A 23747-nucleotide genomic window follows, 5' to 3' on the forward strand; every position below is an offset into this window, starting at 1 on the left:
TCCAGAAAACTCCTCCAAGCCCATGTGGATTCCTGCAACAACGGATCCCAGAGAGGAACTGACAGGACTGCTCCAGCCACAGAATAGCAGTGGCCCCAGAACAACAGAAGAGAAACAGTCCAGAAATGGAGATGGTGAAGACGCCTTGCCATGCTAGCAGTCAGCAGCTGTGTGTAGCTGCAGGTTGCCCAGGACCAAACTAGAGAGGGTCGGACCTGCATTGCCACCGTCTGTCCACCATCCAGAACTGAAATATCATTGCTGACATGTACACATAAGAACTGTTGGACATTGAAATTGGGACTCTAAGAACTGTTGGCCCAGAAAGAAACTCACTGCAAACTGATTCCTTTAATGCCTGGAAACAATTTAAAGGGACATGATAGAACTCCGTCCTTCCCATTGAATTTAAAAATCTTAAAACATACATTCTTGTTAAATTTTAAATAATCGAAAAGGGTGAGATGCCGGAGACCAATTCCAGCATGACAGCAGGCCTGAATCTGGGAATGGCTGATTGCATTTCCCCAAACCTGAATAGGATGCATTAAACTGATTGTTTGCTGCCACACAGCTTGGGGCATTTTAATCTACATGTTATTGCCTCCTACTGGCCAAACACCTGAATAGCCATAGGCTAATTCTCCCCATTCTGACAATGCCTCTGTATGAAACCCTGACCCTTTGAAGTGTATATTTCTGCCTCGCCTCAGGACAATTTGTATTAATAAAAAGCATGGGTTCCAGAGATGAGGAGATCTTAAGTTTCCTTTAAACTAGGTTCCTCTGACCCCCAAATGCCTTTCAAAATTATGCTTTGTCTCTGGACTCCTATTTAATCAGCCTTCTCCAGATTTCCTGAACCCTTCTTAATGCTGGAACAAGAACCCCGGCAATTTTGTATTTTTCAATGCTTATTAAGAATAAAAAAGTGTTGTTTAACCCTTTGCGGTCGTATTAAATTTGGACATGGGTGTCGTAATGGTCGGAATTAATTTCCATTGAAAGAGCAGTGATACATAACATGTAAGATTATGAAGGATAAACAAGATTTATTAATTCTTTTCTGGAACTACGTCACTGCTAGTAGAATCACTACAAACGTTATCACTTTCTACGTCAGAGTCAGTAGTCAAGGTGCCAAAATAAAACTCTTCATTGTTACTTTCAGATTCGCAGTACACTTCTTTCGGTAACTTTCTTTTTGCCATTTTGGAGTATTGTTTTGAAATATCTTAACAAGCGAGAATGCCTAATTACAGTTAAACGTAACTTGTAAAGCTTTATTTGAAATTCTGTGAAGTATCGCCGAAGCTTGTCGATTTCTTCACTCTCAAAAGGCGACTGACTCGCCACGGTGTTTTGCATGGCGAGTGTGGAACGACCACGTTTGTTTATATTGAGTTTCGATATCTCCGATTTGTCGGGGCAATGTTTTGGTTCGTGACAAGGTCGCTTAGACACTTAAGAGCTTTCAGAGAAATGATGAACTGATACATGAATGAATAGAGTTAAGATTCGTACGGTTCCTTGCTGTGGTGGCTGAGAGCAGACATACGACCGGAACGGTAAAAAAGCTTTGGTGGCTGAGAGTAGACAAACGACCACAAAGGGTTAAAACACACACACACCCCTCTACACACAATAGACAGACTCGAATCAGGTGACTGGAGGATCACGCGGGATCTCACCCGCTGTTCTGACCTGCTCCCAGGTCTCAGGTCTCGGAATACAACCCCCTTCTCTCAGGCACCCACTGTCACCTACACGCACAGCAAACTTCCTCCCCGGTGAGGCTGCATCTTGTGACTCACAGTGAATTATCAATTAGCAAGAGCTGACGGCAGGAGGTGTGATCACGGCGATTTTATTTCTATATTTGTACTTTTTTCTTAAAAATTTGTTATTGGTTTCAGAGAGGAAGGGAGAGCTAGAACATCAATGATGAGGAGAGTCATTGAGCAGCAGCCCCTGCATGCCTCCTACTGAGGATTGAGTCCGCAACCTGGACATGTGCCCTGACTGGGAATCAAACCATGACCTCCTGGTTCATAGGTCGACACTTAACCACTGAGCAACACCAGCCGGGCTGTATTCTTTTCTAAATTTCCAAAATGTCTATTGTCGATACTGAGTTTATATTATTTAAAAAAGGAAGAAAACTTTCAAATGGATATTCTAGCCAATAAGGGGTAATACACTTACCTTCTTGCCTGAAGCAGTAAAAAAAGAAAAACAGACAAAATATAAGAAATAATGACTCTCAAGATACCACGCAGTAGGCAACAGAGACACCTGAGAGACAAGGTGAGCTCCTAACTCCCAGCCAGAAACAAGACAAGAATTGCCCCCTCCACACTGTGCCGGGAGCGCTAGCTAGGGAAACCGGGCAGGACTGAGAAACGAAAAGAAAGCACAACTCTCTCTCTTTATAGATGACATGATCCTATACTAAACCCCTAAAGAATCTGCAATAAAGAAATTTAGCAAAGCTACAGGATGTAAAGTCAATACACTAAAACCAACTGCATCCCTATACACTAGCAATGAACAATACGAAAATGAAATTCAGAAAAGAATTCCAATTACAGTAGCATCAAAAAGGAAGGCCGATCGGTGTGGCTCAGTGGTTGAGTGTTGACCTATGAACCAGGAGGTCACGGTTTGAGTCCTGGTCAGAGCACATGCCCAGGTTGCAGGCTCAGTCCCCGGTGGGGAGTGTCAGGAGGCAGTCAATCAATGATTCTCTCTTATCATTGATGTTTCTATCTCTCCCTCTCCCTTCCTCTCTAGGAAATCAATAAAAAAATATGTATATTAAAAAAAGGAGATATGGGAGCAACCTAGGTGTCCATCAATAGACAGAAATGGATAAAGAAGAGGTTGTACGGAATATGACTCAGCCATAAAAGAATGAAATCTTATTTGTAACATGGATGGACTGGTTCTGAGCCACAAAAGAAGTCTCGACAAATTTAAAGTATTTCTATCTGTTTTATCCTGAATATACTAGTAAACCTGTGTGTGTGTGTGTGTGTGTGTGTGTGTGTGTGTGTGTGTGTGTGTTGGGGGAGGGGGGGGGGAGGCGGATGGGGAGACAGGAGGGACCAGCCCACAAGGAAGCACTGGGAAATGTGTCACAACGGCCTGCGGCTCCACTGGGGCAGCCCAACATGATCAAGCGACGTCCTCATCCACAACGCCCAAACGCCTTTTCTCCCAGGGTCTGCTGGGAGCCTGTGCTGGGCCAGGCAGGAAACGCAGAGCTTTCGGAGTCACGTGTGAAAGCGACCCAGACAACAGAGCGTGAGGAAATGAGAAAATGTCTGTCAGGTGCTGCACTCCCGAGAGCCGAGATCCAGGGAACCGTGAAACTGCTCCACGGCGTCCACGGTGCACGCCGGGAGTGGCTCGCCAGGCCCTCACGGAGGAGGCGCTCGAGAACGGAAGGAAGGGCTCGTCGTTAGCCCCTCTCCTACCGTGTGAGTCCGGGACAGCGGTAAGCAGACAGCGGCCCGGACGAGGCGGCCGCTGTGACCTCAGGCGCCTCACCTTGTGGGCCGCAAAGCTCGCTCCGTTCTTCTCCAGCGCCCGCTTCGCGTACTCCAGCGCCTCGTACACCAGGGCCTTTTTCTCCTCCGCTGAGGTGCCGCTCAGCTGAGCCAGGTCCCGGGATGCCCGCGCCAGACGCCACAGCAACTCGGCATCGTCACTAATTTGAAGTAAATAGAAAACCACCATTTTATTGATTTTAGAGAGAAACATCGATGACCTCCTGTATGCACCCCAACTGGGGACCAAACCACAACCTAGCTATGTGCCCTGACTTGGGACTCGAACCCGTGACCTTTTGGAGTTTGGGACAATGCTCCAACAAACCGAGCCACTCGGCCTGGATAAAACCACCATTTCAGCTCGCATTTTGAAAACCGTCAAAGGTCACATCACTAAGGCATACACTGGTCTTCCAGTTCAGTGAGGGTACAGCCAGCAACACAATATCAAATGCCGTTATTCATAACATTCCTTTTGTTATTCTCTCACATGACTTTATTTGCTACAATTTCCTACAAAATACCCAGTATCACACATAGATATTTACTTACCTTAATATCTAATTACACACCTTCCTTCGAACACCTGCCCATGAAGCGCAGCCTGTAACCAGGGCTGGACTGCGAGCCAGTGCTCACAGCACAGCAGGCACGGCGGCCTGACACACAGCGTCTGGTCACGGCACAGCCTGCTGAGCCCGCCCCACGGTCCCTCCGCAATAGGCACCGAAACGTGCATGTCAACGAATGACTGAGGACAACGTAACCTCCAAATGCACCGTGTCTGAACCATGGGGAGTGGCATTTCTCAAGTAAGGGCACTCAACTCCTTGAAGAACGGCCACTTACACAGAATGATGTAAATTAAGAAATGGTTAATAAACAAAAGAGTAACCACAATTAAGAGGCAGAAATAGTTTTAAGTAACCTTAAATTCCTTTTTATTAAATGTCTACCTTTAAGTCTACTGTTATATACAGCATGGGGCAAAAGTAAGTTTACAGTTGTTTATGTGGCAAATAATATAATAATTATGAGATAATATAAGAATAAACTTTGTTACCTACTTTTGCCCCACCTCTGTGGGGTTTTTTGGTTAATCCTCGCCCAATAATATTTTTTCCATTGATTTAGACAGAGTAGAAGGGAGGGGGAGAAACAAAGAGAGAGAGAAAACATCACTGTGAGAGAGACACATCGACTGGCTGCCTCCCACACACGCCCCAACCAGGGCCGAGGATTGAGCCTACAACCGAGGTACATGCCCCCGACAAGAATCAAACCTATGACCCTTCAGTCTGCGAGCCGACCCTCTAAACCAGTGGTTCTCAACCTGTGGGTCGCGACCCCTTTGGCAGTCGAACGCCAAAGACCATCCTGTATATCAGATATTTACATTACGATTCATAACAGTAGCAACATTACAGTTATGAAGTAGCAACGAAAATAATTTTATGGTTGGGTCACATGAGGAACTGTATTTAAAGGGCCAGAAGGTTGAAAACCACTGCTAAACGCTGAGCCAAACTGGCTAGTGTTATTTCTTCTTTAAATATATATATATATATATATAATTTTTTATTTTTAGAGAGAGAGGGAGAGAGAGAAACACTGATATGAGAGCAGAACATGGAGGAGCTGCCTCCTATCAGGGATCAAGCCCAAAACCCAGGCATGTGCCCTGACTCTGAATCAAACCCACAACTTTTTGGTGCAAAGGACGACGGCCAACTGAGCCACACCAGCCAGGGCCCACCCTGTATTTGTTAACAAAAATGGTACTAATAGAATTTTAGACTGCAGAAAGCAATAGCATATTTATAACTCAATGACTATGGAGTAACACCTAACAGCTTACTTTTCAAGTAATTACTGAAGTCAGTGTACAATGCAAACCAGTCACCTTAAGTTACTGAGGGGACCGTGGAAGGAGACAGGTCCTGTAGATACTTAGGAAGTAGAAGGATCGGGGTCTTGGGAATCCAAGACAAGCAGTAGAAAATGACTCTATCTTTAGTTAAGGATGTGAGGTTGATCAATGACCTGGAAATACCCTGACTTACTTTATAGTCTGAATCCACTCCACCTCTATCTGCCCCCCAAAAAGTATACACTGAAACTCTGGACTAAACATGTACTGTGTTTTTTATTTTATTTTTAAAAATTGATTTGAGAGAGAGAGAAACATCGATCGTTGCCCCTGTCACTCCTCCACCAGGAACTGAACCAGCAGTCTGGGTATGTGCCCTGACCAGGAAATCCAACAGGGGACATTTGGTGCCTGGGACAACCAACTGTGCCACACGGGCCAGGACAGGCACTCTATTTTTTAAAAAGGAGGTATTTTTAGTTTCTCTAAAAAACCGTGCTTCCAAAATGACACACAGATACTGTCCAGTGGAGACACGCAACTATCCCAATTCACTTAAATCTTATACCAGACACTAATTTCAAGAAATGATAAATATACAATAGAGATGACAAACATATATTCAGCAACTTACCTTTATGATCCAAAACAAAATCACAAAATGGACAAAGTATTTCAAATTTGTACTAGAATAAGTTGGACAACCTTTTCTAAATCAAAATGTAGCATTTTGGAATCATTTAATGTCAGAAAGAAAGAGCTATACGTGAAACTCTAAGAAGTGCTGTTTTGAATAGAAACCTTTAGGAACTATGAAACCTTCTGGCACCAGGACTCAGGCCGAGTGTGAATGTACACGACAATGGAGAGGAAGCCGCAGCCCAGGCCCCGCTGCTCACCTGTCCTTGTGCTGGGTCAGCAACTGGTAGAGTCTCTCTGTCTCCCCGCTTTCGTAGAGGTAGTCTGCTTGTTGGAGGATTTCTTCAACTCGGAAGCCTATGAATAAACAGGAAGTAGGTCTTCCAAGCCACATGGCAACGATTCTAAGCGGCACTTTCATATACAAGCAAAGAAAATTAGAAAGACTCTGATATATCTCAATGTGTAAGCATGAAGCTATCGTAGGGATTTACTTAAACCATGGAAAAAATATTAGAAAGCTTGTTCTGCTACTAAATATGATGCTACTAAATATAATATTTTTAAAAAGGAGAAAGGGACCTCCTGTGAGGTGTTAAGGTGCCTCCTCACCCTCCAGTCTTCACTATTCTGCTGCTAAGTGCCAGCTGTGAACCAAGACAGAACAAACAGCCACATTAACCACCTGCGGGCTGATCCACTAGATCCTCTTTACGACCTGACTCACACAGACACGTTACAGGGAAAAAAGGCAAATGTGTCGTCATCAAAAACTTAGGTGAAATTGACAACAGAGAACCTGAACCATACTTCACTGATCCGTGCTCCGACCACTCATCGACTGGTCTAGACACCCTTGCCAACCCCTAACCCTTACCCACAGTGCAACGCTCTGAAGGTGACTAGTGATGAACTCAGGATCCCCCAGTGTTACTAGGAACAGACCCTGAATCTTGTCTTCTGTCAGGGTGCTTACTACTCAGTCCTATGAGCCCCACATTCTAATGTGTCCAGTTCACTTTATTATTCATTTTGGATTGCTCTGACTAATCACAGTGCATCGCAGGTTAGAGTTTTTGAAATACTAAAACCTAGATCAGTGGTCGGCAAACTGCAGCTCGTGAGGCACATGCGGCTCTTTGGCCCCTTGAATGTGGCTCTTCCACAAAATACCGACTTCTGCGCATGGGCCACGAAGTTTCAATCGCACTGTACGTGCGCGCCCGCATGTGCTATTTTGTGGTATTTTGTGGAAGAGCCACACTCAAGGGGCCAGAGCCGCATGTGGCTCGCGAGCTGCAGTTTGCCAACCACGGACCTAGATCATCAAAAAAGGGAAAAAACTCATGAATTTATGACACAACCATAAAGTATTTTTTAAATTAACATCATGATCTAATCATACTAGTGTAAGAAAAATAAAATAACAGCAAAAAAAACCTAAAATTATAGTGTTTTTTAAAATTTCTTCTTTAATCCTTAAATCTATGCTAGAGTTTAATAATATTCATCTGGTTAACAGCTGATTAATTTTCTTAAGTTTGCTTCCATTGTATTCTATTATTTTTATCAATGGCTGATTCTTCCAATTTGGATTAGAACAACCCAAAATTCTTTAAAAAGGAGTAAGCAGCAGCCTCGGCTCCCTTAGTTGGTACTGGTGGTAGAACAGGCCCCCATCAGGTCCACATCCCGATCCCTGGAACCTGTGAAAAGGTGGCACTCACGGGTAAAGGGGAGTTAAGTGTACAGATGGATTAAGGCTGCTAATCAGCTAACTTCAAAATAGGAAACCATCTTGGATCTGGGTGGGCCCAAGATCATCACAGGCCGTCAGACGGCGCTGAGGGGGGCAGAAGAGTCAGGAGGTCTGACCATGGAGACAGGCCCGGGACAGGGCTGGGCTGGAGCCAGGGTGGGCTCTCAGACAGGAGTGTGGAGGAAGCCTCTGAGCGGAGGAGCCAGGAGCACTTTCCCTCGAGCCTCCAGAGAACGCAGCCCTGCCCATCCCTGCCGTGAACCCAGCGGGGCCCACTTCGGACTTCTGACCTATGAACTGGAAGGTAGTGCATCTGTGTTGTTTGGAGTCACTGAGTGTGTGGAAACGTGGTGCAGTGGTAACAGAAACCACATGATATCAAGTACACTGGTCTGGCAGGTCTGAGTGTGCCCATGGCATGTGTGAGCAGCAGTTACACTCAATCCTACTCACACTCATGGAAGCCCTCCCACTCCCCAAGGACCCTGGCAGAGACCACTGTTCCTAACATGACCCAGACTCCACGGTCACCACCTAGGCGATTAGAAGAAACATGTAGAAATCTAGTGAACAATGTAAAATATTTAGCTTCTTTGTGCTTGTTATTCTTCTGTAACTTCTTAAGTCACTTACCTCCAGTTCCTTTACTCTACAGCACAGCACATGCACTACATGTCCCGGCTCAAATATGCTTTCCCTGACGCTAACAGCAGCTCTGAAGCCACCAGGGTGTGGTTTGTAAGGAAAGGGGCACTTCCTCTGACACTGCAGACCCCAGCACTGGGTGGGGCATGCAGACACGCACACCTCTGCAAATCGGCTGTAAGTTACTCATTTCGTGCTCTGCACTTCCCCTGAAAACAGTTAAAAAATAAGCTATGTTACTGACAAAGAGACCATCCTCTATAAAAGGGACTCAACTTTTAAAGTAAGTTACTTTTCAACTTCAGTAAGCAATACATATTCCAAGATGAACAGAGGTATTCATTTACCTACAACTGTACAGTGAAATTTTACATTTAGCCTAAAATGAATATTCGCAGAATCATAATTCTTGAATATTTGAATATGTAAGTCAATGACGTGACTGCATGTGTGTGGTGGTCAACTCTGGTGTGCTGGTTCTCGTGCTGAGCGCGCCCTGGAGCGTGTCAGAGGCCCCTGGACAGGGATGGAGCCCCCTCTAAGCTGGGAGCAGCTCTGTTTCTGAAGTTTCTCTGTGGAGGGCTTAGGAAGCGCTGAAGGGTCATCAGTAGAGAAGCAAGATAAGTGGAGAGAGGCTGAAGTGCTCAGCAGGCCGTTGAGGGGAGGCCCTTTCAAGCGCACGCACGCACGCACGCACGCACACACGCGCGCACGCGCGCACACACACACATGCAGTCACATCATTGACTTAAAAATTTCAAATATTCAAGAATTATGATTCTGCGCATATTCAAGAATTATGAGCACTGCACATGTGCTACACACCGGGAGGGGCTTTAGGGTCTGTCCACTTGACGTCAATAAAAAACTTTCTCCTGGAGTGCTTCGTCAGTAGGTATCTGGCACAACTGTGTGGTCAATAGAGACGTTGCCATTAAACAATGAGTCCCATAACCCTCTCCACTGGAATGCCAGAGCATACACGCCCTTAGATTAACTTCTAAAAATGTCGCACTGCAAAAAAGTCTCCCTGCAGAACGCAATTCAATTCCAGTAAATGAAGAAAAATTTAACTGGTTTCAATGAGCATGAAGCAGATCTAAAGAGAATTAAACAAAAGCTTTCATGAGTGGAATTATTTGAAGACTAATTTCAAAAAATATGAAAAATAAGAACCACAGCACAGCAAAGCGAAAGGAGAGGACCAGGGACGGTTTTCCAAGTTACAAAAACATGGCTCATTTTATCAACAACTGATGTCTTCTCAGGGGCTACATCCTAGTTTCAGAAACAAATTACATGAACATGCCAATCAACTGATTATAAAGGGAGGTTTTGTTTAAGAAAACAAAGCTAGAGAAAATGAAGGGAGGCTAAATACACATCCACATTCTGTTCTCCGCACTAACTGTCAAGTGCTCTAAATACACCTGAAAATAGAGTAAGGTTCTAAAACACAGGAAGGTTTCATTACAATCCGCAATAAAAACAATGAATTCCGTTTTCAGAACAAATTACACCTGGAATATTAAAATGCTGCTTTTTCCAGGTTTGATCTGTTGCTAGGACTGGCACTGCGTCTAGAGTTATTTCGCATCTGTGCACGTCTACTTTCACACGGCCGAGCAAGTGGCACTCCTGACCAGCTCATCCATGCAGAGGTGGGAGCCAGCCAAAACGAAAGAACCAGCATGTGCTGGGTAAAAGGGTCCGGATTCCTGTAACTTAACACACATCCACCACACACACTGGGGGCCAAAGGACAGCTACGCGCACAGCAGGCCAGCACTGCACGTCACGAGTCCCAGCGCGTCTTGGCACAGTCGCTCAGGAGCTGTGGAAAGTAGGTCCGTCCTGGTGCTGAGTAGACACGCTGGAGAGCTCAGGCGTGCTACCCCATTTCCGTTTCCAACTCGCATGAATTCAAGTTCAGTCAAATGCTTGGTGTATAACCCTGTACTACTGTCTCCTCAGTACGCTCAGAACAGTACGTTTAAATAACGTTAAATCTGAGCTCCTTCAGGATTTCCCCAGGTCTCTCTGCACTTTTTCAGAGAAGCCTCCAGGCCAGGGGTCAGCATCACCTTTCTGAGGTGGGGCCGAAGTACCATTCTTTCCCAGGACACTTACTCCCGGTGGAAGCCCCATGCACTCTCCTCCAATTCTTCACGATGCTTCCCGTCACTGAGCTGGAGAGGGGCCGGCAGCCCAGTTAGGGTGCCTTTCGTTTCCACCCCCCAGCCACAGGGAGCCACTTCTGGTGCACATGCCCACTCTCAGGAGCTCTCTCCTTTCCTTTACCGAGTTCAGATCCTTCAGAGGGACGCCAGCAACGTTTTTGCCTTTGCACACCGTGCTCTGCGTGCCACAACCCCCTCCACTGGATCGTGCCCTCCATGGATCCGTTCACGACAGATGTCAAGTGGATGCCAAGCCACTGCCAATAAGAAACGGACACGGGAAGTGTCCAGATTCACCACTTACAGTGACACACACTTTGGGAAACCCCCAGGCGACACGCACGGAAATATCCTGGGATGGAAACAACGCCCAGTCTGCAGCAGGGATGGCACTGAGAGTCATTATTTAAAGATGGACACGTTGTGCCTGACAGCATCAGGCACGTTTCCCCTCCTCTGGGGCATGTGTCTGCAGCCAAGATCTCCAGACTGGAGTCTGCAGGGACAAGGTCACCTCCGCTGGAAACAGGCAAAGGCTGTCTGGCTGAACACCTGCCGCGGCACCGTAACCCAGCGGTCGCCAACCTTTCGGACCTCACGGACCCCAGTGGTCCGGACCACCGGTTGGCGACCAATGGCGTCATCAATATCACAAAGCCAAGTGCACCGCTCAAGCACTTCGTAAGGTGCTGAGGACCAGGCCAGGCCGCACGACCCGGTTCCTGCAATGGAGAGCTCACTGCGGTGAATGGTCTCCTCTGAAGGGAATGCCTCCTCAGCTCACATCTGCCACCTGCCATTAGGTTGGGTGTTGCCTACAGGGACAGGGAGCCACCAAGGGTGGGCACCCCCAGCTGGTCCACAGGAGTCCTGGGGTCCCACTCCCCAAGCTCACTCAAGAAGTGGGGTAGCCCTAGCCAGTTTGGCTCAGTGAATAGAGCATCAGCCTGCAGACTGAAGGGTCCAGGGTTTGATTTCGGTCAAGGGCATATGCCTGGGTTCAGGTTCGATCCCCAGTAGGGGGCATGTAGGAGGCAGCTGATCAATGGTCCTCTCTCATCATTGATGTTTCTATCTCTCTCTCCCTCCCTCTACCTTCCACTTTCTCTAGAAATCAATGGAAATATCGTCGAATGAGGAATAACAAAAAAATAAATAAATAAAAGCTGATTTGTTCTATTTGCCAAAATATGTCATTGAGCCAGAGACAAAACCAAGTCCTCTACTTTGTCCTTCATGAAAATGGAGGACAGAAAAGATAAAAAATACACAGAAGTTCTCAATTACCTGCTTTTTAAATAGTCACAGGTAAATAAAACCACTAACTAGTAATTTTTAGCTAATATTCTGAAATTCTTTACATATCGGAACTTTAGTAAGAATGTCTATTCAAATCAAATCTCTGCTTCTTTCCCCACCTCCTTCGTAATGATTAAATAGTGGGGCTGTGAAAAAAGGCTTAACCCATCAATTAAGAGTTTTTCTAACATGCTGAAATTTTGGCTCTGTCTACATACATACACAACTTAACTAAATTTTTAAAATATGGCAACTCTAAATATGTTTATTTAGGTACAGTATGCCAAATAAGAAATTTGATGTAATTTTTCTACTTTTCAACCAGTTATTTGATATTTAATATCAAATTGCATTCTGTTTATAAACTAAATACTTCCATCTCAAAGTAACTGGGCCCTTGGTAACTGTGCCAGGAGGAGTGCGCCACGTCGGCATAAGGGAACGAACGAATCACTGCGCTGCTATGAGCAGGGACTGCCACCACCTTCTCTCCCGGCCCAGAGTCAGCGCGGTCAGCGTGTGGCTCAGATGGTCTCTGTGGGATATTCTCTTTTCACTCCACAACACCTCAGTCCTTTAAAAATGTATCAAACACTCTTACCCCAAGGATCCTACAGAATTATAACATATTAATAGGATATTTCTCACGGAAGGAGCTATAGTTATTAGAAGAATATATGTCAGACCTACATGTAGAGGAAAGCAGAAAATAATCTAGCCTATAATAATATTAGTTTCAATATCTACTAAAAAATAACTAAGTTATTAACCCAAAACGACACACATAAATCAGTAAGTGTTCCTGATGACTAGCTGGCTTACCTTTGGCTGCGGCATGAACCACAGCAGCTGGAGAAAGGAGCTGATAAGTTTCAAATCCCAAGTAAGACCAGGCTGAGAGCATAAGGCTTCTTCTGAAAGCTCCTGGGTTTCCCCTCACCTGTGGAAACATCAAACAGAACATCTGAAAGATTCCATCCCTCTTCTTCAACCCCAAAGCGACCAATCCTAAGATAGTGGAAGCTTCAAATTCACCTCATCAAATTCCTCAGTGAAACGACTGCACATTCCTGCTTTACAGGGAGAGCATATACCATTAAGAAAAGGAAAATTTGTAACAACTGCTAAGGGTGGCAGCTTATCTAAAACTCAGTCATGTTCACTGACAAGTGCTAGACTGAGGAGGAAATTCTACCGCTATGGCTCAATACACGAAACACCAACATATAACTGCCAGTCCTTTTTAAAAACTAATTCTTCTTTTTTACTGATTTCAGAGAGAGGAAATGAGAGAGAGAGAGAGAGAGAGAGAGAGAGAGAGAGAGAGAGAGAGAGAAACGTCAGTTTGTTGTTCCACTTGTTTATACATTCATTGGTTGATTCTTGCATGTGCCCTGACCGGGGATTGAACCCACAACCTTGGTGTATCAGAACTGCTCTAACCAGCTAAGCAACTCGGCCAGGGCAATCATAACAGTCTTAAGACCACACAAGATGAAAAATATTATCTACTACAGCCTGGTGCATGGAAATTCATGCACTGGAGGGGGGTCCCTCAGTCCAGCCTGCCCCCTCTCACAGTCCAGGAGCCCTCAGGGGTGGGAAGCTACTCGGTGATCAGGGGAAGGTGACGCCCCATCACACCTCTGCTGCTGCCACTACCAGCAGCGCAAGCCTCGCCGGCCATGGTTACCTGAACCTTGGGCGGCCCTGGGCGGCTGGGGGGCTGAGGGGACTGGGGGACTCTGGAGGCAGCGTGAGGGTCAATTAGTATAGTCCCTCCTTATTAGATAGGATGATAATTACTTTGCATAAAGGTGTGAATGGCTTTAAGTAAAGATTCTTCAAAAGTGACCCCCAGCCCTGGCCAGTGCAACACAGCTGGGTGAGCACCTCCTGTGCACAAAGGATCCGGTTCAGTTCCTGGTCAGGGTACAATCCCTGGTTGGGGTGTGCCCAGCTGATTACTTTCTCTCTCTCTCGCCCTTCCCCCCTCTCTCTCTCTTTCTCTCTCTCTCACCCTTCCCCCCCCCTCTCTCTCTTTCTCTCTCTCTCTCTCTCTCTCTCTCTCTCTCGCCCTTCCTCTCTCTCTAAAATCAATAAAAACATATTAAAAAAAATAAAACAGTGGCATGTCATTAAAAAAAAGTGATCCACAAACCCACAGTTTTCAGTAAACAATGAATAAAATGAAGAGTATATCCAAGATATACTAACGACTTTTCATAACTCTGGCCAGAACCCCCAGGACCCCCAAGAAAGGAGGCATGTGTGGGTCTCCCCGCCCCCATGGAAGTGCGCACCACCACCTCCCTTCCTGCTGGCTCAGTCCATCCTATGCAACAAGCCCTGCCCCCTTCGTGAGCTGGGAGTTCCCTCGCCTTAGGGCAAAGCTCACACTGCTCCCTCCTGACTTCACCTCTTCCTGGTCTCACTTTCCAACTTCTCTTTTCAAGACTCCAAAATGCCGTCTGCACTCTTACCCCTCCACCTCCTCCTCCCATTCTCTCGAGCTCACACACACCCACCTGTACCCCACACTCCACTGCCTGTGGCCATCCTCGTCTCCTCTGACTGGACCCAGCAACAGCATTTCACAGCAGCTCCCTCCCTCCCGGTTTTTTCTTAAATCATGAATGGATGCTAGATTTTTTAAAACGAGATATGTGACATACAATAAACAGACCATACATACGTGTATCATTGAAGACACTTAACAAGCCTGTAAAACCGTCACATCAGTCACGACAATGAACTGCCTCTCTGGAACCACCCAGCCTGGTTCCTGACGCCCCTCCATGGCTTTGGAAATGCTCTCTTGAATTCCCTCCTGTTGCAACAATGGCTCCTTCTCTTTTGTTGGTTCCTCATCTCCAATACCCACCGCCCAATGTGTCCTGAGCTCAGCCTCAGGCCTCCTTTTGTTTGTATCACTGGTATCACACTTCGTTTCATGACTTTAACCACCACCAACATGCCAAAAACCCCCTGTGACCGAGCCAGGATGTCTCCTGTAAACCTCAGAATCCTAAATGCAGCTGCCTAATCCACACCGCTCTCCACCTGAAGGGTGACAGGAACCTCGCGTCCATCAGCCATGGCAGCTACGGTCCCTAAAACCACTCCCCCGCTTTCCCTTTCATGGTAAATGACAACCGATTCTCCTGGTTGCGCAGCTTAACAAAACACACACACACACCCTGCAGTGGTTCCGCCTCGCTCTCTCCCTGACGCACCTGATCCACAGAACTTCTCCTGAGTGTCTGCGTGGGAATGAGGAACCAGCACACTGCAGCTGCGGGGCGCTTTATTTACTTGCTTGCGCATGAGTATTTGGGACATCACGCAACTGGATTCAAAACACATCAACAACACTCTAGCCGGTTTGGCTCAGTGGTTATAGTATCAGCCCACAGACTGCAGGGTCAAGGGTTCGATTCCAGTCAAGGGCACGTACCTCAGTTGCAGGCTCAATCCAGGCACATGCGGGAGGCAACCAATGGATGTCTCTAACATTGATGTTTCTGTTGCTATCCCTCCCTTCCACTCTCTCTAAAAAGCAATGGAAAAAATATCCTCAGGTGAGGATTAACAAAACAAACACACACATCAGCAGCAAAGCAGGAAAAGTAAATTTGATGTAAGCAAATTTTTAACACTGAATTTTCTGGGTTTATTTGTATTTAACAAAGGGAAGCAAGATGGGGTGGGGCAGAGGGTGTGTGTAAGTGTGTGTGTGTGTGTGTGTGTGTGTGTGTGTGTGTGGTGATGGTGGTACCTAGAAAAAGAAGAGGAAAAAGACTAAGATTTTATCAGTGTCTCCTAGTTCCCAAGCTCTGGCAGGTAGATCACATAGCAGAAAAGGCTGCACAGACTTGAGGAAACTATACCTTATGGTGCTGGGCTCCCTGCTGACATCATGCTCAATAGGCCACCCTCTGGCTTTCTCATAGGGAGAAATGCATGGATGGGCAGCTGATATTTACACGTCTTATTGTAGTTAATGCTGTTAGACTCTTCCCTGTGTGTTTAATGCAAAGCACCTTTCTGCTTATCTCTGGGAAAGTAGATACAATCTTGTTTCTGGAACTAAAATCAATTAAGAGAATCAGGACTCAGTGACATTCCAAGAGCTAAAAACGTATGAGTCTAAGACAGCAGAGTGCGGCTTTCCCCTCATACCCCAGCACAATGCCTTGCACAAATGAATTCTCAAGAAACATTTTCTGAATAGAAGCAAGAAGCTATCTCTTAGACAAGTGTTTCCTCCAACATTACTTACACTAACTTCTAGCTATAAAGACTTCAAAAATGCAAACTCATCACTAGATTACAAAGCAGGAAGGCGGCACACCATCTCCTAACCTCCCGCCAGCTCCTCCCCCTCATCAATGTTGGCTGGTACCAGGCCTTCTTCGGTCTTACATACCATGGCATTACTACTAAAGTCTCCCGAATCTTATCTGCAGCCCAGACCTGTCCAACTACTGTCTACTCCATGTCACCCTGGCCACCTCATCACACTCACCTTAAAAGCCCAAACATAACTCATCTCCTCCCTGGGCCAGAGCGCCTTCTGCAGTCTGATCCCAGGAATCGGCACCATCACCCCGTGCTCGAGCCAGAAACCTAAGACTCTTCCTTGGCCCCTTCCCTCCACCCCCACACACCAAACCTATCTTTGGAGTTCGTATGTTTACCTCCGCAACCGCCTCCCAGTGCATCCACTGAATTCCCGGGCCACTGCCACCCCAAGAGCTCAAAGGACCACACCGCTCACCTGTCCATCACACCGCTCACCTGTCCCACCGCACCGCTCACCTGTCCCACCGCACCGCTCACCTGTCCCACCGCACCGCTCACCTGTCCCATCAGACCGCTCACCTGTCCCACCGCACCGCTCACCTGTCCCACCGCACCGCTCACCTGTCCCACCGCACCGCTCACCTGTCCCACCGCACCGCTCACCTGTCCCACCGCACGCTCCCTGTCCCACCGCACCGCTCACCTGTCCCATCAGACCGCTCACCTGTCCATCACACCGCTCACCTGTCCCACCACACCGCTCACCTGTCCCATCAGACCGCTCACCTGTCCCACCGCACCGCTCACCTGTCCCACCGCACCGTTCACCTGTCCATCGCACCGCTCACCTGTCCCACCGCACCGCTCACCTGTCCCACCGCACCGCTCACCTGTCCATCGCACCGCTCACCTGTCCCATCAGACCGCTCACCTGTCCCACCGCACCGCTCACCTGTCCCACCGCACCGCTCACCTGTCCCACCGCACCGCTCACCTGTCCCATCAGACCGCTCACCTGTCCCACCGCACCGCTCACCTGTCCCACCGCACCGCTCACCTGTCCCACCGCACCGCTCACCTGTCCCACCGCACCGCTCACCTGTCCCATCAGACCGCTCACCTGTCCCATCAGACCGCTCACCTGTCCCACCGCACCGCTCACCTGTCCCATCAGACCGCTCACCTGTCCCACCGCACCGCTCACCTGTCCCACCGCACCGCTCACCTGTCCCACCGCACCGCTCACCTGTCCCACCACACTGCTCACCTGTCCCACAGCAACGATCTCCTACCTGGTCTCCAGCACCCACTAGCCCATCTGATTTTAAAAATGTTCAAAACTCTCCCATGGTTTCCTAAAGCCTCAGAATAAAATCAGGTGTACAAGGTTTTCAGAACCTGGCTGTGGTCAGCGACCGCCACAGTGGCCCAACAGGTTCCCATACAAGAGAGCAATGGAGGAGGATCCTGAACATACCTCCTCCCACAGACACACCAAGTCTACACTACAGACCAAATTTCCTCTGAAAGAAACCAAAATCTAGGCAAGTGCGGAAAAAAAACCATATTGAGACAGATGGGGGAGGCTGAGATAGTCTTCCCATAACCCCAGCCTTGACACCCAACCTTCTCCCCGAGCAGCAAAGGGTTTGAACCCCACACCGGGCACCACACTTTTAGACCCACAACTGAGAGACAAGCCCCCAAAACATCTTGCTTATTAAGCCAATGAGGCTTGCAGCCACGAGACCCACAAGGCCATAGCAAACTGAGAAACCGTTCTTAGATCTTCCCAGTCTGGCCGGCTAGCTCAGTTAGAGCGTCGTCCCTATACACCAGGGTTGTGGGTTTGATCCCTGGTCAAGGCACTAAACAAGAACCAATCAATGAATGCATAAATAAGTGGAACAACAAACCGATGCTTCTCTCTCTCTCTCTTTCAAGGAAAAAAAAAAGACTTTCGAAGGCTCATCCACCCCGGAGCCCAGTGCAGAGGCAGCGACTGAAAAGGGCCTGAAAGAGGCTTATTTGCTTCGCTTAGAACTCAGCCCAAAGGGCAGGCATCTAATTTAGCACACGACGAGGGGCCAACACTGACCCTCTCCAGGCACGATCACTGGCTCTCCTCCCTCTGCCGGGCTCCATGTCACTAGTATCACGTCTGGTGCCACAGTTTTTGCAGCTGCTGCCCAGGGGACACCTCTTGATCTGGTTCTGGTGGCCAACAAGACCTATGTTCATGGTTCCCAAGGACCAATGGAACAGTCCTTCATCAGTTACCCCCCCCACCACCACCATCCCCCCCAGGAGGGCTCAGCACAGGGAAGCACAAGATGAGCCTTCAAATGAGACTCTGCAGCTGAGCAGCTGGATTGAACCTCAGGAGACCTTCGCTCCAAGCCCAGCCGCGCCGCGCCCGGACTCCTCCCCGGCAGAGACCACCTGCTGCAGTCTGTGATTTCTGTAGTCACAGATAACACTGCACGTGCTGACTTTTCGGCCTTGATTTCTTTCAGTTCACTGTCCCACTCCAGACTTCAGTCCCTTTCAGGTCCTTAACAAGACTCTTTCCTCTTACCTCAAGGCCTAGCTCATGCTCTCTCTCCTGAAATACTGTTGTCCTCACCTTCCCTTCGCCTGGCTAACCCCTAATCCTCTGTAGCTCCCATCTCTCACTGCTCACACCTTCCCCTTCCTCCCTTCACGATTAACTTTGCTGCCCTTTTCCCAATGCCCAACACCCACTACATTTACTCAACGGCCACCATTCCTGCTAACCTGTAAGATAAACGAGGTTTGTCTCATGTTCCCTATACCCTCAGCTTAGAACTGAGCCGTGCTTAAACAGTACAGATTTGTTGAAAATTTAATGTTCCAAAATGGGTGTTTTGTACTATAGATAGAAATAGAAGCCTTCGCTGGTTTGGCTCAGTGGATAGCGTGTCGGCCTGAGGACGGAAGGGTCCCGGGTTCGATTCCGGTTAAGGGCACATGCCTGCCTTGCGGGTTCGATCCCCAGTAGAGGGCGTGCAAGAAACAGCTAATCAATGATTCTCTCTCATCATTGATGTTTCTCTCCACTCTCCCTTCCTCTCTGAAATCAATAAAAAATATATTTAAAAATAGAAATTACTTATAGAAAAGACAAATAAAATGTCTTCTCAGCCCCTCAGAAGTAGCCTCCACTCTCTGCAAACTCCTGGGAAATAAATAGCTCCACTCAACTTACTGGCTTTATAATCAGAGAAAAACACTGTTAAAAACTGAAATTATAAAGGCTTGAAAACACATGCATACTGGAAAACTGGTCATCATAGAAAGTTCCAACTCCCTAAAAACCCAACAGACCAGGAGGGAAGGAAGAACTTTCATTACTGCCTTTGGCTTAGAGTGGATTTTACTACTAGCAGGTCCTGGAATAACGCAGTCGTCACAAGGCTGAGGAGAGGCAGCAGGAACTTAACCTTGTTTCTGTCCGTGAGCTTGCAGGGAACCGGTTTCTTACACAGGTGGGCTGCCGGTCATCAGGCTTCACCGGTGTTTTGATGTTAACAAACTGAAGGTGAGATCCTCCACCAGCAAAAAGACCAGGAGTTGCTTAGGGCGGCGGCCCGGAGCCCGGCGCTCTGCCCTGTCCCCCACGTTCAGTCCTGTGCTGTCCATCCTGGTCCTGATTCCCTGCCCTCTCGGTGCTGCTTCTCTAGCTTCGGCTTTTCAGCACGGTGGCTACAAGCAGCTCATGGGCTCTGGAGGCCCACCTGCCTCCAAACCCAACATCTTTCCAGCCGTGAGACGGGGACACCTTACTCAACCGCACTTTGGTTCCTCTTTTAAAAGAATGTTTTAATTTAGTTTTTTAGAGAGAGAGGAAGGGAGAGGGATGGCGAGATATAAACATCAGTGAGAAACATCACCATGGACTGCCTCCTGCACGCCCCCTTCTGGGGATGGAGCCCGCAACCCGGCAGGTGCCCTGACCGTGACCTCCTGGTCCATAGGTCGAGGCTCAACCACTGAGCACACTGGCTGACTCAGTTTCCTCTTTTCTTAAAAAATGGTTAGGTAATAGTTCTTACTCGCTCGGTAGGATGGGGATGAAGATTAGCGGAGGAAACCGTGAACGCAATGCATGCTTCACTCAGGTCAGCTCTCAGTCCTCCGGGATCCTAACGTCAACGCGCTGCCTCCATCACGGGCGGCTGGCGGTGCCACGCTCAGTGCCGTCCGCCCCGCGCACCGGCCCACCTGCTGCGAGCCCGTGGAGGCCGGGGTCGAGCCTTGTCCTCACACCACCCGCCCCGGTGGGGACCGCAGCAGCTGGTAAACCTGGAGGGCACGGGGCTAAGCGACCTCCGCAAAGGGGATCCGGGAGCGTAAAACAATAGCACTCCTAGTTCCCATGCCACCGCGGCTGCCCCCACCCCCAGGCCGCCTCCAGAAATAAACCGAGAAACGCCAGAACCGGCCACGCCAACATCCGCCCACACCGTCCTCAGCCTCATGCCGGTAAAACGCGCCGCTGCAGCCACTGGGACGCGGGCGGAGAGCGGGCTTGCAGAGCGGGGCCCTGCAGGCCGGGCGGCGCCTACCTCGGAGCCGCGGACTCGCCCCGGCCCGCCCGCGCCGCGGCCGCCCGCTGCGCCCGTCGGAGGCCGCGGTCCCGGGGCTGCGCCGCGTCTCGCGGGGAGAAAGCGGCAGAGGCGCGCGGCCAGCGCCATGACCTCCTGGGGACCTGACCCTCCGCCCACTTCCGGCTGGCTCTCCTTCCGGCGCACAAGTTCCGGCCACGGGCTGGTTCTCGGGCTTGTGAGCGGGGCGCGCCCGAGTGGGTGGGACTTAGCGCCTTCCGCGCCTGCGCAGTGGCACTGGGGCTCTGAGAATCCCTCCTGCCTCAGACTGGGCTGTGCCCTTGGTCCCTGGGTCTGTCGGGGGTTGGACACGGAGCGGGGTCATCAGAACAGAACTGGAAGGTCGGAAGACTCGAGACAGGGCTTGTCATTCCCAGCTCTGCTGCCCCCCACGGAGGCTCTGCTGCCCCCCACGGAGGCCCCCACGGTGCTGGGGTCCTGGACAGGCAAGTGCCCAGGGAATTAGAAAGAGCCAGGCCTGCAAGCCACTCCCTGGAGCTGGGGTGCTGGGTGACTCCTTCCCTGCAGACCCTTCACCGCAGAACCTCTGGTCCTGAGCCTTGTTCAGAGCCCACGCCTGCAAATGCAGGGCCTGTTACCTGGGGCGCAGGGAAACTTTATGGGCGAGGAGGCAAGACAGGCTTTAGAAATTAAGTTGCATTTATATAGTCCTTTTACTGCTCTGATCATAGTGAATGAACTCCTACTCTTATTTCACTTCATTCAACCCCCACCTGTCCTGGAAAGACTGGATCCATGGAGAAACCAAAATGGCGGCATAGGTAAACACCTGGAATTGCTGCCTCGCACAACCACTTCAAAAATACAAATAAAAGACAAAACGGACATCATCCAGAACCACAGGAAGGCTGGCTGAGTGGAAATTCTACAACTAGAAGGAAAGAGAAAAGCACACTGAGACTCAGAGGAGGTGCGGAAGTAAAGTGCAGAGGTACAGAGGCGCACGTGGAAAGGCTGGCAACTGAGGACACAGTTGTCTTTTTCAATCGGGAGCGAGTCTCAAGCTCCCGACTGCTCTGAACTCCAGTTCCAGGCCAGTCTCTGGGGACCCAGACTTATATGGGGAGAAACTGGACTGTCTGGCATCGGTCGGAACTCGAGGGCTGCTTTCTCTCAGAGGAGCTTGCAGCGATTACCGCAGAACAGTGAGACCCGGGTCCTCTTAGGGTAGGACTGAGGAGCAGCCAAAGCTGCTTGCTCTGCCTTGTTGATCCCCTGAGACCCCGCCCCACCCAAGCTGTGCACAGAGGCTTTTGCTTATGAAAGGCCTGGCCCTTTGCAATCTGAAAAATTACCTAACAAACTGCAGCTGGGTCAGAGAGACCCAGAACTTCCAAAAGAAGGCCCAAGGCCCCACAGCAGCTTGCATTGCTTCACAGCTGGGCCTCATCTGGGCATCTCCAAACTCCAAACAAAGAAGAGGAATCTGCAGATCTCTCCATAGCTCCTGCTGGGTAGCCTCAGGCAGAGGCTAAATTAGCACCTCCTTAGAGATCCAAGAGCCAGTGTACACAGTGGTCAGAGTGGGACCATCCAGATTACAACTCCTCAGATCCATAATGGACACACTCAGGGGGCAGACTCAGTGAGCACTAAAGCCCCACTGAAGCAAGTCTTGCCCCAGAAGGGTGTCTCCAGCACAAAAGTTCTCCCACTGTAGACACAGCTGATTCTCACAGACAATTGGCCCGGAGGTCAATTCCTTCCAGTGATACCTACAACAATCAAGGCTTAACTCGAACAAGACTGTGCACAAAGCCCACATAGGGGTGCACCAAGAGTGTCCATGTCAGGTAATTGGGGAAGCTGAGCCACTGGGCCCTATAGGACACCTAATACAGAAAGCCACTCTATCAGCACAGGGAAGCATAAAAAATGCGGAGACAAAGAAACAGGTCACAAATGGCAGAAATGGAGGAAAGCAAACGACTGGATATAGAGTTCAAAACCACACTTATAAGGTTTTTCAAGAATTTTCTAGAAACCGCCGATAAATTTAGTGAGACCCTCAAGAAATCTAGTGAGACCCTCGAGGTTATGAAAAAGGACCAACTAGAAATTAAGCATACACTGACTGAAATAAAGAATATTATACAGAGTTCCAACAGCAGACTAGAGGATCGCAAGAATCAGGTCAAAGATTTGAAATACAAAGAAGCAAAAAACACCCAACCGGAAAAGCAAAAAGAAAAAAGAATCTAAAAATATGAAGATAGTGTAAGGAGCCTCTGGGACAACTTCAAACATACCAACATCCGAATTATGGGGATGCCAGAAGAAGAGAGAGAGCAAGATATTGAAAACCTATTTGGAGAAATAATGACAGAAAACTTCCCCTACCTGGTGAAAGAAATAGACTTACAAGTCCAGGAAGTGCATAGAACCCCAAACAAAAGGAATCTAACGAGGACCACACTGAGACACATCATAATTAAAATGCCAAGAGCAAAAGACGAAGAGAGAATCTTAAAAGCAGCAAGAAAAAGAAACTCAGTTACCTACAAGGGAGTGCCCATGCAACTGTCAGCTGATTTCTCAACAGAAACTTTGCAGTCCAGAAGGGAGTGGCAAGAAATAGTCAAAGTGATGAAAACCAAGAACCTACAACCAAGATCACTTTACCCAGCAAAGCTATCATTCAGAATTGAAGGTCAGATAAAGAGCTTCACAGATAAGAAAAAGTTCAAGGAGTCCATCACCACCAAACCAGTATTATATGAAATGCTGAAAGGTATCCTTTAAGAAGATATAATAGAATCAGGGGCATAGAAAGGGAGTGGACTGACTAGTCTCCGGGGGGAAAGGGGTGTGGGGGTGCGGGAAGAGACTGGACAGAAATCATACACC

General features: G+C 48.4%; 1 protein-coding gene across 4 annotated transcripts in view; it reads right to left on the reverse strand.

Annotated features, from left to right (window-relative positions):
- The window catches only part of RMDN1 (regulator of microtubule dynamics 1), a 31175-nt gene extending 10155 nt beyond the window's left edge, over positions 1–21020 (reverse strand). Inside the window, exons 1-4 of one of the 4 annotated variants that reach the window (XM_036337495.1) lie at positions 20841–21020; positions 12769–12886; positions 6324–6420; positions 3553–3712 (exon numbers count right to left, since the gene is read on the reverse strand). In XM_036337495.1, coding sequence (XP_036193388.1) covers positions 3553–3712; positions 6324–6420; positions 12769–12886; positions 20841–20969 — 504 coding nt within the window. In that variant the 5' untranslated portion in view covers positions 20970–21020. Of the gene's footprint in view, positions 1–3552; positions 3713–6323; positions 6421–12768; positions 12887–14641; positions 14666–20327; positions 20737–20840 lie in introns of those variants that run through there. The other 3 variants (XM_036337494.1, XM_036337497.1, XM_036337496.1) reach the window with 3 other exon arrangements.
- Positions 21021–23747: the final 2727 nt, after the last annotated feature.

This window comes from Myotis myotis, unplaced genomic scaffold (assembly GCF_014108235.1).
Source record: "Myotis myotis isolate mMyoMyo1 unplaced genomic scaffold, mMyoMyo1.p scaffold_m19_p_16, whole genome shotgun sequence".
In the NCBI taxonomy this organism is placed as follows: Eukaryota; Metazoa; Chordata; class Mammalia; order Chiroptera; family Vespertilionidae; genus Myotis; species Myotis myotis.